The 18,600-nt window shown below is 35.8% G+C and overlaps 1 protein-coding gene across 2 annotated transcripts in view; it reads right to left on the reverse strand.

Annotated features, from left to right (window-relative positions):
• The window catches only part of RANBP9 (RAN binding protein 9), a 36,587-nt gene that overhangs the window by 11,070 nt on the left and 6,917 nt on the right, over window positions 1-18,600 (reverse strand). For both annotated transcript variants that reach the window (XM_029961702.1, XM_029961701.1), the window contains exons 3-7: window positions 8,399-8,451; window positions 6,464-6,631; window positions 3,378-3,400; window positions 1,240-1,424; window positions 370-482 (exon numbers count right to left, since the gene is read on the reverse strand). In XM_029961702.1, the coding sequence (XP_029817562.1) occupies window positions 370-482; window positions 1,240-1,424; window positions 3,378-3,400; window positions 6,464-6,631; window positions 8,399-8,451 (542 nt within the window). The remainder of the gene's footprint in view (window positions 1-369; window positions 483-1,239; window positions 1,425-3,377; window positions 3,401-6,463; window positions 6,632-8,398; window positions 8,452-18,600) is intronic.

Raw genomic sequence — 18,600 nt, forward strand, 5'->3', positions numbered from 1 at the left:
CAGTTAAGATAAAAATCTAAATGTTTGTCAAGATTGAGTTTTATACTCCTGTTTGTGACTGACCGTTAGCTCTCACAAACACTCATTTAGAGACATTACACACATTTGTTTAAGACAGATCACATTTTTCATTCAAGAGAAAAAGACAACAATGTACTTTACCACATTCTGCTACACCAAACACCTTCCAAAGCGTTACTGAACAAATTTTTTGTAACCAGCTGTTCATACCTGTGTAACTTTATATGACAGCAAAGAACTGTACTATGGAGTAGTGCTGCAAGGAAATTCTACAATGGTGCTTATGAGAAAGTTTCATGTAATTTTTAAGCGAGGAAAAAAGGGATGCAACATGCTTTCCAGCCTTACTTTGTCTATTCTTAATGGAAGCTAATTCTTCTAGCACAGTCTGGTCTGTGGATCTGGCGAATGCCTCTGCTGTTGCACAGTATCCATGGTGAACTAAGTAAGATGATACCATTCTAAAAATAAACAAAATCCAGAAATACATACAGGTAAGAAACCAAGAACTTCTGAATGTAAAAAAATCTTCTCTGAAAAAAGTGATATAATTAAAGAATTCTACTTGAAATTCAGAGATTTCTGTGCAAGTCAGACAAAAGTAATTCACTTAAGAACCAGTATCTTCTTCAAAACTGTACAGAAAAATCAATGTATAACTTTATTATGATGAATTTTAACAAAAATTATTCATCACCCAAAAGGAGGGTCAATTCAAATATTAATTGTTAATTAAGTTTCTTTTTTTGCTCATTAGATACACTGAAGGGAAATTTCTTCACAATAAGTTTTTGTTTACACTGAAAAAATAAAAAGATGCAAAGTCACAACCCCCATTTTCTCCAAGAAACATAATTAGGCACAACTTAACCTGGCATGCGAAAGGCTGAGAACACAAAGGGAAACTTTGGGCATTAAACCCACCCAATATAACCACAGCAACTTTGCTAAACTCCCCAATCCACATTAGATAGGTCATATTAGAATAGAAGCCTTACACTCACAGTTATAAATTCCAAATTAACAACACAGACAACTCTTCCACAAAATCTATTCATGCTCCATTTTATACTCATCAAACCTGTTAACAAAACTATTTGTACTAATTTTTAATACTATCTATCATTTTTTGCACAAGACAATAGACGGAATGTTTAAAGAGTCTCTGAAATCATTCAAGTAACTTGTTTTTTAAATGAACAATATCCAAAGTCTTACTTCTGAATCATTGTTTGCCACTCTCCTTCCCGATCTCCTATTGGAAATCTGTCAATTTGTGCTTGAATTTTGGTTCTCCATTCTCGCATATAGTCTTCAATATCAAATACAAATGGGTGTTGTCCAAAATTAGCATCCACAACCTCTCCTGGTGTTTGAAGCCCTACTGTAGGGTACAAGTTTGGCTGCAAAAAAATTTTTAGTTAGTTTTTTTCCTCTTATTCTGAATTCCCCACTTTCTGGTTTTTTTTTCATCTCTGTAATAATACCCCCACCGCTACTAGTAGTGTGAATAACAAAATACCTCTGGACCATCAGTCCAGCAGCAAAAGCTTCTGCCAATACAGCAATACAATGACTGATTAATTTTATTCCCAGTGATCATAATTTTTTTTAGTTTGAAAGAAGAAAGACTGATTGTTCTAATCTGAAAATTCACATTTTAAACTGTGCTAAAGTTTACGACTTTTGGGTTTAATTTTACAAAATATTAAATAACAATTTTTGGATGATTTTTAAAGACCAGTTTTTTTCTTTTAAAAAGAGAACAAAAATTAAACTTACAAAGTGGGCCATTTTCCTTTGGGGGTGAAATAGTTAAAACATCGCTGAATTTTAGTGGTAAGAACTGACAGGACAGAAAACTCAATAGCCCCAAAGTCCAAGTGTAGCACCTAAAAAGAACTGTAACAGTGCATTGAAGTTCTCGTGAATTCCTGGACTTGTATCTAGAAAGAGACTTTAAAGCATTTATTGTTGTCTCAGTTTCATTTTCTGCTTAGAGATTAGGTCTCCATCCAAATTTGAAATATGCCAAATATGAGAAAAGTAAAATCTGCCTGTTGAGATAAAGGTAATTTTTCTTAAATGCAATGAACATCTCAGCAGTGGCAATGCAATCAATTGGGTGAATGGGGTTTTGTTGTTGGGGTCTTTTGGGGGGGATTTTTTAAAATTTTTTTTAAAAGTTATTTATAAATACACCTACATGATATTTCTAATGCAGACAATGGTGGAACAGTATAATGGTATGCTGATCTACAAAGCTATATGCTAAATAAATTATAGCTATCAGTAAGAAGCTATCAACATGCATGTGAAATGAAAGAAAAATACTCTATTTTCAAACCATGCCCAAGCCAATCTTGCCTCTATTTTCACACATACACCTCTCTTTTTTTAATAAACATTGCTCATAGTGTTACCTAGTCTAGTCTAATCAACAAAGTAGAAATCTGAAATCTTTTAACGAGACAAAACCAATCAATTCTAATGAGGAGGGGTCCAGTTTCATACTTCAGATTGTAGTGTCAGTTTTGCTGGGCTGGCACCATACGGTAGCAAGGAGCCCTGCTAGCATCCCAAAGATCCAGGATAGTGGCAGTGGCTTCCTGCATAAAACATTCAACCTTGTGGCAGGACTAAGAGGTTCCTTGGGTTACTGACTTCATTTTTCTTTAATATTTGTCCTTGCCTCCCAAGGCCACAGCAAATGGAGTAGCTGGCCAGTATGTGCATCACACATTGCACCTTAACCAGATTAAATCAGAAATGAAGTGAATGAGAAAAATAAAACAAAGTAAGAGCAGTATTGTGCCTGTACCAGTAGCATAGGGAACACATACCAATTTCAAGGAAAGCACAATTTAATTGACTCAAAAGCTACAAGACTTCAGATATATGTAGCTTTCTTTAAAAAAATTAATTTGCTATGTCTGATCTTGTGAAGCAAAGATTTTTGAAAATCAGGCATCAAGCATGAATTACAGTAACCACATCTCAAACAGCCATGCACTGTGTTGGTGTTTAATATAGCTTTGACTTTGTATGTAAGGCTTGAACGTGTCAAAGTATGTAATAACTAGTTGTATGTATCATTTTCTCCTAAAACTTCCATTAGAACTGCTTGTTAAAAACCTGAAAAGGAAAACCCCTCGTAAAGTATTGGTGTAAAACAAAAAAAACTTTCTGCTTCAATTAACAAATCACCACTGAAGTGATGAAGAGAAATATCTGATATTAAATTGGTTAAGAAAATTATCACTGTATTTCCAAGAAGCATAAGGTAAATGCCAGTTTGATCTGAAACATCACTTTATGGTACAAAGGAAAACTGTTTGAAAATGCACTTATCTTACCGGTAAATCTGTGAAAGCGATGCCTGTAATGAAGAGAAAATTAAGATTAATTTCCATGTGTCTGGATTTTAGCCTCATTTTCTTATTATATGTTCAGAAAACTCACCCAAATCATCTCAGAAATAAAAATTAAGTATGGTGAAATCCATGATGCTTAGGTACAACTCATGTTTTTAAGTAATAAAGGACAAAAAGAAATTGTCATTCAAAAATACTCAATCTGCCCTTAATTTTTCCAAAATAGGGCGTAAGAATTAAAAAACATCATATACATATGCAGATTAGAAAGTATGAAAATTCTAGCTACGTATTAAACATAAGAAGAAATGTAAGAATATATGAAGATACTTCTTCACTTGCATGTCTTGATGCTGCAACATCAAAATTTAATGGTGTCTCTTCTTGATTGCTCTCACTGTTCTTCATAAGTACTCAAGATCTTTACACAAGGCACATGCCTACAATACTCCAAATCAGCCTGGTAAACGTTCCACTCTAATCCATGCCAGCAGGTTTTTGTTTTCAAACAGAAGAGCTTAATATGTTGTTACATAATTACAAGCATCCATCTACCCGTAAAACCAAGGGAGTGATTTTGCTGTCTCAGGATTAGAGAAACATCTGACCTCTATACACCTCAAGAATTTCAGTCAATTTTGGGGGCTGGGAAGCTTTCAGTTAAAAACTAAATATCAGGAATCACCTTCTGACAGCCAAATAACAGTATTTCATAATTTCCTTCATTGTCGCAAGTATTTCTTAATTTATTTTTTTTTAACAAATACATAATTATTCCAATCCACTTATCCCTTCAAACTCTTATTTATTTTGTATCACTGCCTTTTCAAATTTAGGATGAAAACAAAGCTTTTTATCTTTTGTTCTAAATTACACCCCTGTTTTCAATCTCCATTCTTCACCAAGATTTCAAATCTCAGGAGCATCTAGATTCCTTACTCACATCTTTGAGACAAAAAGCTGACATACAGAATCAATCTCTTTCCTTCCATCACATCTCAAAGCTATTATTTTATTTATTACCTGTTCTCATCCTAACTTTTCCTAAGCTATTACTACTTTCTCTGTTTGGCACATTTTAACATCCAACCTGCTCTTTTCCAAAATAGTCATGGCTGTAGGCATGACAGATGAATGACAACTGAGTGATACGTAGGTATTGGGGGCTTGGGGGGGGGTTGGTTTTGTGGTTTTTTTTTTCAACCCAGGATTTCAAACTTGCATGAAAATTGCTTAGCCCTTTTTTTATCATATCCTAGGCCAAGCAAGAGATTTCCTATACTTCAGAGAGCATCTGTGGCCCAGAGAAAAAACATAAATGTCCTCCAAGTCACAATCATATAAGAATTCTGGACAACTAGCAGCAGCAACATCTTTGCAAGACAGCCAAAATTTCTGATTTCTTTTTCCACTCAACACAGAATCAATTTTCCTCTGTCAGAAATTCAAGCCAGCAAAGCCCACAACAGCAGAAAAGCTGTCAGTTTTCCTTCTGAAATCCATGAAGTGTTTGTCAGACTCTGTCTATGACAGATGACATTTTATTAGCCTCTCCTCACCTATGCCATTCTGTTCTCCTTTAAAAACAGATTGTAATCACTTGCAGTGTTGTTTCACAGTTGGCCTAATCCAGTCTGCTTTAAGTCTGTCACTGAAAAAGAGGGTTCTGCTCTTCCCTTTTAGCTCTTTCATGAATGTGACCATAAGGGTAGTCACGAAAACTAGTGTCTCTTTAGTTGATCAACTGATCCAACCTACCTGCAGGCACACCGTTGCTAGTTTCAAAAACGGAATAAGTAAGATGACCTTTCTCTGTTTAACTCAGCTAAAGATTAAGGCAAACACGAGCCCATTATCTTCCATTTGGACATAACCTGCAACAGGGTCAAATGAAACAACTCCACAGCGCATGGTTCAAGTGCCCTAGGTGTCACCTACTGCCCTAGGTGTCAAGATAGTGAGTCCAGGTATACAGACTCATTCAATTTAGAAGGAACATTAAATCACGATAAAATAGAATCCCAGAAGTGATTACTTGGAACTGACCTCAGAAGACACCTAAGCCCTGCTCTGAGTAGGGGCAGGAAAACTTCCAAGTCAGATGTGTTTGCTCAGGGCAAACAAACTGGCAGTCTTGTTCAGACAGACTAGGAAAATAATTTAAACTGTGTCCTTTCCCTTACTACTTTCCAAACCTTCTTCATGTTTGCCAATGTGAGAAAACAGAACAGCAACTTCAAGAATACCTGTCTCAATAACTTCTTATTTCATTTCAAGCTACCCTCTCTTTTCCTTATCACATTTCTACCCATGACAAAAGCCTTATTCTTCTTTGGGCTTTATCCCTTCGAAATTCCTGTTCTGCTCAGCACAATTTCAAGATTTCTTCCCAAGCCCCTCCCCTCCCCTAAATGCTGGAAGGCAATGTTTTTCTTTTTAGTTTTACATTGTATCTTTGCTCATTAAACTGCATTAAGGAACTGAAATAGATATTCCACCAAAATTTTTAACTCTACCCACTCCTGATATCTCCAAACTCGAAATTATCTTGCAGTGTTGCTTAATACTACAATTTACCACAAGAATTTAATGGACTTAATTTTAGCAAACTTGTATAATTTATGGCTTTAGCCCAACTATGAATGGCTCCAGACAGGGAATCCAAAAGACACTGTTCTCCAACATATGCTCAAAATAACACCCATCCAATGTAAGGTTTTAGTGAAGGCTAGGTGTCCCCCGTACAGCAGAAATCAATTTTAGCTATTTCCACCTCCCTTACTATCTATTATCTTATAAACATCAAGTTTTATTTGTAGATTTAGTAGTGGAGTTCATTAACGCAGATCCTGTAGAATGAGATGTTATATGAATAAATCCTCCCAAATGCACAAGGAATGTTAGTGCAAGTGGCACACAAGAAATTATTCTTCCCAATTCTTTTATTACTTCATTGATGATCAAACTATCAAAAGAACAACTCAAACACTGCTCCTGGCATGAAGAGAGTTTCATATTTACAGACTTGAAGACATACTGTTATCATTAATGGCAATGTTTCTCCATACCCAAGCTGTGTCCGTTCTTTGTGTAGAAGCAGGTGTTATTGATAAGGTTGACACAGCAACCAATGACATCGCCCGTAGTAAACGTTGGGCCGTAGGGTTGTCCAGTTCCAGAGGAACAGAATGAATGTCCATCATCTCCATGGTAACCATATGAATGTTTATCCCAACCTAGAGAACAAAAGCATTTGCAATTTATTCGCTTCCTTTATTAGTTAATAAATTAAAGACTACACAAAGCTGGTATAGTCTAACCAGGTTCATATGGTTAATTAATATGTTCAGCTTCCTACTTTCTAAGATTTCTTATCTAAGAAATCTGTACAATTTAAAAAATGACAACTTCTTTTATCAAAATGGCTGAACAAGTAATTCTGTTTGTAGTACATAACAGATAATGCAAATTCAGATAACACATTTTTCTCTTTAAATGAACATACAAAATTACCAACACCAAAAATATAATCAGCTACAATGCTGAAATTTGAAAAGCTATATACAGATCTGACATGTCCCAGCAAAGCAGTGAAGATTCTCCTGTTCTCCCTTTCATTTTGCAAAACTATTGCTACCATATGTCATAATCAGATTCTTCCTGGCTAAACCCCAAACACGCGTCTCTGGGGAAGCACATTTCTACTCCTGATCATTCTCAATGACTATTCAGTAGCAAGCAGCCTCTGTATAATAGCAGAATCTCCAGACTAAAGTGCCACTATCTTTGCTGCCCCTAAAAATTAAAATAAATTAAATGAAAAGGAAAAAGATTATCAATACAGGTCAAAGTCACAGTCAGGAACAAATCATTAAGTATGCAAATACGGTGCTGATTTTAGTGGTGAAGAAGCTGCAGCACCTCTAAGAAGCTTCAGACTATTACAGTACTCAATGAAATTCACAGCAAGCAATTTTAGTCTGTGATCATTTAAAAATACCTGTCTACACTCTTTGCAATTCAATACTGAGCTTTTTCAGTCAAGTTGCTGCCTAACAGGTTAATTTGAAAGTATTTTCCACACTTAGACCCTTAACCTGTACAATCAGTAGCTTCAGCTAGTACGACATTAAGCATCTCTCAGTAAATTAAAGATCCCAAATTATTGTAGTTACTTTGATTGGTAGTATCTGTAATTATTTGCAGTGTATCCTAAATCATACTCAAAATAAACAATGCCACCCACTAACAATCCATCACCCTTAGCTGGACACGCAGTGTAACTGAGACACTGCTATCATTGTAAGAAGCTTTATGAGAACAGTTGGGTTAAAAAGTTATAATGCAATGCAGATACTCTAAGGTCAATTCAACATAATTTTATACTTTGACAATTTAAAAAAAGTTTGTTGGTTTTTGTTTTAGGGTGGGTATTTTTTACACATTTAAAGATCTATTTAAAAAAAGGCAACATGTACACACACACAAAACTTCTGTAAGTGTTACAGAGATACTGCAAACAATTGTTAACAAGACTGTCCCTGATCATGCAGGTCAATGGAACAGTCAAAACGGAAAACTAGGCCACACACCCTCACTTAAGGATGGAAAGGTAACTATACAGAAACTGCCAGTAGAAGAGTTCATCCATGTTTGTCAAAATGTTTTTATCACAGTAGCTCATCTTTATAGCTAGAAACTCAGATTGCAGAGCATAGAAATCTATAGCTTCGTTTTTATCTGGAAACATGACAAAAAATTTTAAATGTATTTGTTTGCTAAAAAGTATCTGCATAATGTTATAAATAACACCAAGAGCAGGGAAGTAGTACAGGAGCAAATGTACAGTAAAAGTTAAACTTTCTAGTTGCAAATGTTACATAACTCCAATAACAGATACAACACAGAGATGTCATGCTACACTCTGTTGCTTACCAAAACCTTCCCATCAAGGTGAAGTATATTTTTAAAAAACACAGTTAACCAATGTAACTGGAACATACCTGGTAGTCTGTTCATGTTCACACCCTGTGCCGAAAGCCCAATTCCCATGTAACTAAAAATGAAAGAACAAAAGAAATGTATCTGTCTCTTACAAAATACATATGTACGTGAGACATTGCCCAGAAACACTGTGCTGACTAATCATACACCAGTTAAGCTGCTGAGAGGTCATTTAATAGTGGCATAACAGCAAAGGAGTTGAAAAGTAATTCTAGCATATATGGTTTAATACAGACAGATTCTGTCTATGCAGGAGGTAAGCACAACTTTCTTCTCTTTTCAGCATCCTGGGTTATCCATGGAGAATACTGGTATTAGCCATAATACTTAAAGCACCAACAAAGAAAGACAAAGGCCATGCCTTATTTTGAAAGTAGGGGTAAAGCAATACACATACCAATTTCATCATCTTCAACATACCTAAATGATGTTTTGCAGACAATCTGGAAGGAGTAATTTTATAAAATACATGCAAAACTGTGCATTATTTCAGCAGCAAAATGCATCCTTGCCCAGCACTGATGAAAAGATCACACTAAAACATTAAAGGCCTGTATTGCAGAGCAGAATGCTATCTTTAGAAATTTACTGGCAATGTTACTTAGCTGTTGGCAAACTGATGGCAAACCAAAGAGGGGAAAATATTTCTACTACGCTACCCAGTAATCTGAAGTCTAAACAAGTCATTGCTAGGCCAATAAAGTCCAAAAGTCAGCTTTACAAAAGATGGTTTTAATGAAGTTAGTGTTCAGTACAATTGTTAACAATTTAGTAGCAAATACTGAAAAGTTGAAATGAAGAATTTCCTCCCCCTCCAATAACACTATCAGAAGTTAGCAAAATCAAATTTGCTTGTTCTTTAAGCAAAACTAATGTCATGACCAAGACAACAGGAATACAAAAAGAGAAACAGCAAAATGAAAAGCTAGGCTTTCACTATTCCCTCATTGCCCACAATAAACTAGCCCCCACAGATCAACTAAAGAAAGCATCTGAAAATCACCTCACATGCCCTATTTATCAAAACATTCAAAGCATTTTGACACTAGTTCACATTAGTGACATAAATTTGTCATGAAATAATAAACTGTAAGAAAACAAAATATTCACCCATGGCAATTTGAGAATAGTTTAAGTCAACAAACATGACTTCTGTATTCCCATCTCATAAAATGCAATTTTTAAGCAACTATTTCACTTAGAAATACAGGTTAATCAGCTATTTTAAATACATTTCACATAGAATGGAAATTGAGCAGGAAATTTCAGAAGCAATATGCTTAATTGTGTACTAGGCCTTCTGCTTTTTCTATGGACCACTTCAAAAATTCCCTTACCTGCTTCTATGTTTGATAAAAATGCCCTACTCTGGTAATTTCTAATGTATAGTACCATCTTCCTCTCCCTCCAATACATCATCATGAAATGGAACCTCAGAACCATATATAGCAGATATTACATTTAGAGATACTGAAGAGCTGAGGCAAAGGGCAACAAACAAAAGGATTAGTCGTTGCTGCATTGCTAATTGTATTACTGAGGCTCCACTGCAGCAGCAGATTCAACAAAACAATTATAAAGGAAAGCAACAAGTGGAAAATCCTTGATTTTGTCTTAAATAATAAAAGCAGAATTGTTATAACTATAGTCTGGAGTTCAATGCATGAAGGATACTCATGCAAAGACTGAAAATCTCTTGTTGCACACTCTCCTGTTCAGGTGACCTTATTAAAGAAAGGACATTTATTTTTAAAAATAACTTCAGATAACTTAAAAGAACTCCCTGAACTGCAAAATGCCTTTCAGCACAAGTCATATTAAAACATCCTTCATCTCAATCAAAGTTTTGTTTCAGCAGTCTTACAGAAACAAGATTAAGGTTACACAAAAATGTAAAATGCTAAATAGAACATCATTAACTAGACAACATTTTGGTACCACCTGTTTTTTCTCTCCCTTAGATATCCTAACTTCCAACCCTCCTTTTTAATTCAGCAACAGTTGTAAACACAGACCCACTGTATTTAATACAGCTGGGAACAAGGATTCTTCACCCACAGGCAATGACCAGAAGGCACTAGGCACTGACATCATCTCAGTAAGAAGATGAATTCAACAGTATATATTTTTCTCTGGGATTCACTTACACCTACCTGCAATGTTAACACCATTTCATCGAGGACAATTGCTAATACTAGAAACTCAGTATTAAGTTAGATTAAAACATGTCAAATAATTAATACATTTACTACAGACATGTTTCACAAGGCAAAAGGAATACCAACAATTTTTAGTTTGGAAGTGAGTGAAATTAAAGACTTGTTAATTAACTTAATTTATTATTTGTTATAGTTGATGGATAGCTAACCTCATGTTCAACTAGATTAGTACACTATAAATGAAGGGGGAAAACAGTACCATGACAGATGGGCTTTAAATGCTCTAAAATTTAGCAACAGGAGTTGCACGTATACCAAACCACTAACTTTCTTTCCTCTTCCTCACACCTATAACCTTCACAAGCTTAAAAAGATCTTTTTGTTTGTTTTTTGAAGACACAGGAGAGGTCCAGAGTCATTGCTTCAGTGGGAGGAATTACATAAATTGTCCTCCCATTTGCTGCTTAAGGTTCACCTTTCACGCATCAAAGAATCAGGACAATAATGGTGGCAGAGCTATGCATTAAAGTTTTCCTCCCTTGGTCTATGATAACAATGCAGGGCAGAATAACAAGCAGCCCAAGTGCAATGCAGGCCCAGAATGTTCCCAGTCAGGTCACGATACATTTCTTGCTGTCCTGTCACATAAATAGCGTTGGTCCAAGAGATTGCTACAGACAGAAAGAACAGGTCCACTTAGACTGTGTCAGGCCATAAGAGTTGTCCTTCGGAAACGGAGGTGTCAACACCTGGAAGCAGCACACTCAGTCCATCCTGCAGCACCTTCCAAAAACGGACGTGACACAGAGTGGTTTGGGAGACCAGTGAGGGTGAATAATAGTGGTTCTCATTCCACTTCCCTTACTGCTTCCCTCAGCACCTGAGGCCTGTACCTCCACCTCAGTTCCCCACCCACAAACATCCCTGGCTGCTGCAGTGGGAAGATCATTTTCCCTGGCAAACCAAACTAAGTGGCCTGGGACCCATTTTATTAAGTAGCCCCTCTCTCTGAGCAATTTCAGTCCCACTGGTTGATACTCATCAACTCATTAAAGTGCTCAAGTCTTATAGGAGCTCCAAAAATTACAAACAACCACTCATGGAACACATGAAATCAACCCATGAGAGACTGAAATAAGAGACTATAGCTGGAAACCAATTTAAAGTGCAGTCAAATTGGTATTAAGGACCAAGAAAGCAAGTGCATCTTAGAGAGTCTTGATTTTTCATTTCAAATCATATTTATTTTTGTTCCAGTTCAATTAAGATATAGATTACCATTTTAGTATCTCGGCACATCTTCTAGATTACATTTCACAAAAAGTAACACAGAAATTTTAGAATACTACAAAACTACAGAGTTTAAAATTTGCTAAAGATTTAGTTTTTTGCCACAAAGTAGAAGAGAAAATGTCAAAAAATACAGCCTCTATGGTACCTATTATTTTTCTTCTAACGCATACTGAAAAGCCTAGGCTTCTCTGCTGGGAGATGTATAAGAAGGAGCAAGGTCACAATAAGTATTTCCACCTCAAGTATCTTTCTAGTCACAGAGTCTAGTCGAAAACTCACATTTTTGCTGGAGCCTAAAGTTTCTACTTGGAATAGACTAAATGTGAGAAGTAAAAGAAAATAGAGCCAAATAGAAGGAAAAAATAGCAGTAAGAGATAGTATAGAACTGCAGACTGCTAAAAGATAAAAGAGATATTAAAAAACTCAGTAGTTCATATAAAAGATACACAACTCTGATTTTTATTTATAACTGTTCCAGTAGAATTTTCAGCCACTGTGTTGAAGATAAGGAAGATCTTTCGATATGAAAGATAATCAGAACTCAAGTTAATTATATCATATCTTGCCCATTCCATAAAGAGGAATACAGAATCTCAAACACTATACCAAATCACAGGTACCTCAGAAAGCTTACCAGTGGCTAAAGATAAATTTAAGTATTAAATAACCACTTCTCTAGTTAAAAAAAAAATATTCCATGTTGTATTTATAAACACAAGTAAAATAACTGAGCATAAATTTACATAATGAAAAAACCATAAAAGCCTCCCTACTACCAAGATTTCATTAGTAACCTGCTATATGCAAAGAGTCAAATTCCTTCTGACTTTCATTACGCCTATATATTCAACTGAAGACCTGGGGAACTGCTACATGATGCTTTAAAAAATAAACTCTTTTGGTGTTGAAGAAGTAATTGAAGTAATCAACATGGTATCTTACCCCCTACATGCTATACATTTAAAGAAAGCAACTTTAATCATACAGTGTTAAAACCTAAGTTATCAAGATATCTGCAAGGAACCTAAGCCCAAGCACTAAAAGATGTCTACATCCATAAACAGGACAACTGAAAAATAGAAAAAAACCTACTGTTTTGAATGCATTAACCATTAAGAAAAGTAGAATTAACACTCTGGAAAAAAAATGTTGGGTATACAACAGTATGCAGTTTGTTTTACCATCAAGTTTGTATCTCAGAGAAGAGTATAACTAGAAAAAACGGCAGTGTCTGTAACAATAAGACTCAGTGATCTTCTATAGGGCATTCTCAAGTGACTTGCAAAGACATAAAAGGCTTGAATAATGTTCTCTTATAGATTTCTAAACTGTCTTCACTGACTCTATAAGGTCAGAAACACAGTACACTAAAAAGGTTTCCACATTTCATCTTTAATATAGTTACTCTGCATTAAAATTTTGTAGAAATATGCCAATATAAGATCCTTATTGTCTGTAAAATCACAACAAAAAATGAGATGTTAATTTTTTCTCTATTTAAATGTTTCAAAATATGCCATGGACAGTTTGAGTCTTTCATTTCAAACTGAAAACAAGTTTAATTTTAAGGAAAATTTCCAAGGAAACAGTATTTTGAACACGATAAACCCAGGTTTCAGATTGATGCAGTTCTTCATAGAGAGGGAAAACCAAAAATAAATCAGGCAGTCATCTTGCATGGTGCTCAAAACTGTTACTCCTCTAATGTTTTGCTTATGATTCCTATAACGTTCCTAGAAGGATCCTCATTTATTGACAACCCTCTCACTTTCTGAGGTTGCGCCATTTCATCCTGTGGTACTTCTCCCTAGCAGTAAAGCCTTTTTGGGGACCATACTGTCAGAAAATAATATAATGTAAACATGGGCTACACTAAAGTTATCATCTATACACTATGTGAATGAACTTCAAAAGAAAGAAATAACATAAAAGACTTTACAAGAAGCAGGGACCAAGACATTAAATATATTCTGTTGTCTTTTTAAATTAGAAATCTTAATTTCTAGCAAACACCAATAAAGAAATAAAACTCTTGCTACAGTTCCAATATTTCTCATCAGTTAAACACAAACCTCAAATAATCCTCTTACACATTTAGTTGCTGTTCATTTTTGTCAAATGTCTGGTCTCATACAGTCAGATAAAAAAATAATTACTGCTACAGTTTAAGAAAAGATACACTTGCTGATTCACGACCCAATCTCTTCTTGCAGCTGCTAAAATTCAAATTAAGACACTAATGAAAGAAAGATATTTCAGATGTTACCAGATTCTATTCTATACACAAGTACACTGCTAATAATGCAGCAAGACCTACTTGTATGTAAATAGAGACTGAGTGAAGTTTGCACACTCTTTTAACAAAAGGCTGTTCTAGTAACAAATAACTGCTGAGGACATATCAAAGCCATAAAAATAGGTCTTGAGATTGCATGAACTTTTCATATTACATTATCAGTGTACAAAACAAATACAAACAAACCAGCAATTGACTATGTTTTATATTTCGTTTATTGGTTTATGCTTCTGTTGTGAACAAGAAAATGGATATACCGGATGCTAAAGAAAAGGCCAACTTACTGTAACAGAAACAGTTTGCCAAGAAAAAGTACGGATTCTGTCTAAAGAGCTATGCATACATGCTCTAGAAGACAACCAAGCACTTATATTTCACAAACATCACTAATACATGCCAAAACATCTCGGGCAAACCATAGGTATAGGTGTCATGAAAACTCAGACTTAATTCTCATGGTATTTTTGTTCTGGATAGTTTTTCCTCTTACTTCTCCACCCACTTCAGCATACACACAACACATACTACAAGATACTGCCAAAGCAACAGATGCCACGCTTGTACATCCAATGTTAAAAACCAGACACACCACAACCGTTTTACCAAAAACACACTGATTACTTGCACGAGTTGCTGTACTAACATTTTGGTGCAGAACATTCAGCAGAACTTGCACATGCACTATAAAGCATGCCCGTGAAGATCTGCATCAGTACCACCACACCACAGACTAAACAACCATGCTTGCAGAAGCGTGCTATCTGCTCGGAGAATGCAGCCTTTCTAAACTTAGCTTTCATTGTTTCTTCTATATGGCTTACCACTTCCAATTCTTGGTTTCATTCTTCTTTTAAAAGAAAGTGTGGATGTTCAAGGACAGGTTCGGTGGGTTTTTGAGCAACCTGGTCCAGTGGAAGGTGTCTCATGGCAGGGGGATTGGAAGGAGATGATCTTTAACCCATAGCACCCATTCTATGATTCTATGATTTTGCATTTTAAACATACATCTTCCTCAGCTGTTCTCAAAGCACTGAAGACTGTTTAGAAGTAAGTGGCATTACTATCATTTGCCCATTCTTAGTGATTGTATTTACAAATCAATGAATAAGAATGAACAGAAATTCAAGACAGTGAGGATAAAAGCATTTTCTCTACAAGTTCATTTTCCTTGGAAAAGAAACGGACAACAAGTCTCTTCTGGTGAAAGACTTAAAAAGTCAAAAAGTTGTATTTAAACTAAAATTAAGTGGGCATAAGCTAGTGCCACGACCAAAGTAGCATTCCCATCCTCCTGGGCCCAGATACTTGTTTCTGCCACTCTCTTTTGCTGCCATAGCTACTTATGAAGTGATACAAACAGCCATGCTGGGGAATGAATCTGGATGAAAACTAAATCATTCTTGAGGTCAACTTTTACAGTACAGGTTACCCAATCAAGTTTACCATGAAGCTGACAGTCACAAATTGGGAAAAGGGACATGAACTTAATGAGTGTTCAGAGACTGCTTCATCTTGTAGTGAAATCACTACAGTCTTCAAACTACAGTTTACACTAAGAATTGCAAACACTACAGAAACACTACTCCGACTGGAAATTAAGATGTTAATTACAAAACCAACAAACCTAAGACATGAATTTCTACAATTCATGTAGAAATGGATGATTGCTCAGTAAGTCATACACACATAAGCTGTTTATAACATAAAATAATATAAGGTAGTTTGCTTCTGAAAGCCAGGTAGGCCAGTGGATACCCCTTGAGACTGCCCCTTGGAAAGCAGAACCAGAGTATGCTCGTGGCCAGTGTGAAATGCCAAACAGTGCGACCTAAGCTTACAACAAAGCTCACAGATTCTCAGCTGAGAGAGGTTATAGATGAGACTCCACCATTAAAGAAGGACACCAGCAGCAACAGCAGAAAGTTTCTGGACTTCTGTTTACATGAACTATGATGGAATCACGCAAGTATCTTTAGTTGTGTAAAAGAGGGAAACACTACCTGGTAGCTAAAATAAAATATTAACTGGGAGTCTGTAAGGCAGATGCATTACTGCTTTACATAAGACAGATGACCAAAATATGTAAAAGACTAGTACAAGTGAACTCAATAAAAAGCAGCATGATAAAACTGAAACCAAGATCTGAGAGAAAGACAGGAAAAAGTCTCATTTGGATATACCTACCTAGCTAAGAAAATGGCTATTCAATTTTTTTGGAAAGTGAGGGAACAGTACAGTATTATACAGATTTAGAGACCAAGGGCTTACATCTCCAGATCACAAGAATAGGTTCACAGGACTTAGCACACCCTTGTTCATTCCCATTCCTAGACTGCCAATGTAGTTTGCTTTAATTAAGATCCTATTCTAGAAATTTAGATGAAACTAGAGTTCTATGCAAAAGGCAACACTGTGCATACCTCACTCCCTTGAGTATTGTATTAAGAAATTACAGAATAAAAACTACATATGTTACTTCTGGTTCTCTGATTGATCAATTACAAATGAGGGCTGCAGTAAAAGGTTAAAATGGTTTAATTTAAAACTAAATCTCTCAGATGCCTAATCTATGCCAGAATTTTCGAAACATATATGTGCTTATTTATTTTTAAATTAACTGGACATTTCAACAGAGATGCAGATATAATCTATTGCAGTTAATATTCTCCTTCCTATCATACTTTCTAATCAACACCTTGGTACTGTTCCCCATACTTACACCCATTACTCATTTCCTGTTACCATCTCCACTCACATCACTGTCCACAATGTTCCATGTGACACCAAACAAAACAAAGCAAAAGAGTTTAAAAGGAGAATACAAATAAATAGAGGCTCTTAGACTACAAAAGACAACACGAAATAAAGAAAATTGAAGAAATAAAGACCAACAGAAAATATTTAAGAAGCAACATGACAATTTGTTAGCACTTTTAACAAGGATTTAAAAGAATTATTTCACATACGTGTAATACAGCTGTAATAGAACTTAGGACTTCTTGTGCCAAACACTGTACAAACACCAAGACAGTTTCTGTTTGAATGCTATTTCAACCTTATTACTTTTACTGACCTTAATGCTCACTTCTCTTTTTCTCATCTGTTACCATCAGCTGCTGTCTGATCCTATCACACCACACTGAGGTATCAAAAAGTAACTTCACTCTTCATCTGCTCTGCAGCACCAACCTCCATACCAGGTTCTTAATTCCTACTAAAATTGTTTTCACACTCTCTTCACTGTGTTCATAACGCACTAAAAAGCTGGTCATGAACTTTGCAAAATTAACACGTTATGCACCTTCAAGACAGTTACCTCCCTGAAATACATTAAAGAATTTAATGATCTAGGTTATTAGCGTGACAAAACCAGTGCTGTTCTTGCTCACAGACTGCCACAACAAGCCATACTGGAAGCCATGCCATATCCATGCCCTAAGTGCTGTGCTTCTTTAGAGAAGAAGAATTTTTGTGATTGCCCTGCAACTCTGAGATATGAAAGATCAGATTCCAGGAGCAGCACCATCAAGTGCTACAGTAGCACAAAAAATAAATCTGGAGTAGGTTTTTAGTAAAGGTTTTTGATGATTTAGGGCAAGTCATGCTAAGTAGAGGACACAAGCAAGAATGCTGTTAGACTTATTCATATTATATAGTAGTACATGGACTAAATACTTTTAGCTGAGTTTATTAAGAAAAATAAATATAAGTTGTAAAGGCTACTACCAAAGGGAACTCCAAATAAACACCACTAAAGTATCAATTGACATTTATGAAAGTTGGAAGCTGTACTTCAGCTTGCAGATAGATATCTGGGTTGTCCCAGCTAGTCTAGGATTTATTTTAAACGCTACTATGGGATACAGCTGTAGTGCTTCCACAGTTAGTCTCAGACCTTGAGAACAGATGATTTTGCAACAGTAAGGCATTTCAGCTAATTGACCTATTAGTTACATGCTGGTCTTCTACAGATATGGTCTTCCTGAACTCTGTTCCCATTACCAGATGCCACATAAAGGGCAGAGAGAGGAGGAAATACATACCTGAGGCAAGCAAGGTGAAGCACAACAGGCAGTGAAAAACAACTAATAAACCCTATCAGACACAAACTGGTTTCTCTAGTCCTACTTCTATTTCTCTGCAATAAATTCCCCAGATTACTTATTACAGAAAATGTATTAGTTTGAATGCAGCGTAACACTGAACTGTAAGACATTCATCCTGCATCTCATCAAAGACCTCTTGGATCTGGAAAGAAGGTCTAGAGATACACACACCCAGTGAGGTTCCACATGTTGACTCCTGCTCTTTATCAGCCTAGCTAGATTTGGCTTTGGTTCTGTGCACAGTATTTCCCAGCATCCATACTATCTTATACAATGAAAAAAATTAACATCTCAGCTCACTATGCAGGTAATGTTTCATAAAGTGACACTAAAAAGGTCATAAGGA

The sequence above is a fragment of the Manacus vitellinus genome, unplaced genomic scaffold (genome assembly GCF_001715985.3).
Source record: "Manacus vitellinus isolate BGI_N305 unplaced genomic scaffold, ASM171598v3 scaffold_39_pilon, whole genome shotgun sequence".
Lineage (NCBI taxonomy): Eukaryota > Metazoa > Chordata > Aves > Passeriformes > Pipridae > Manacus > Manacus vitellinus.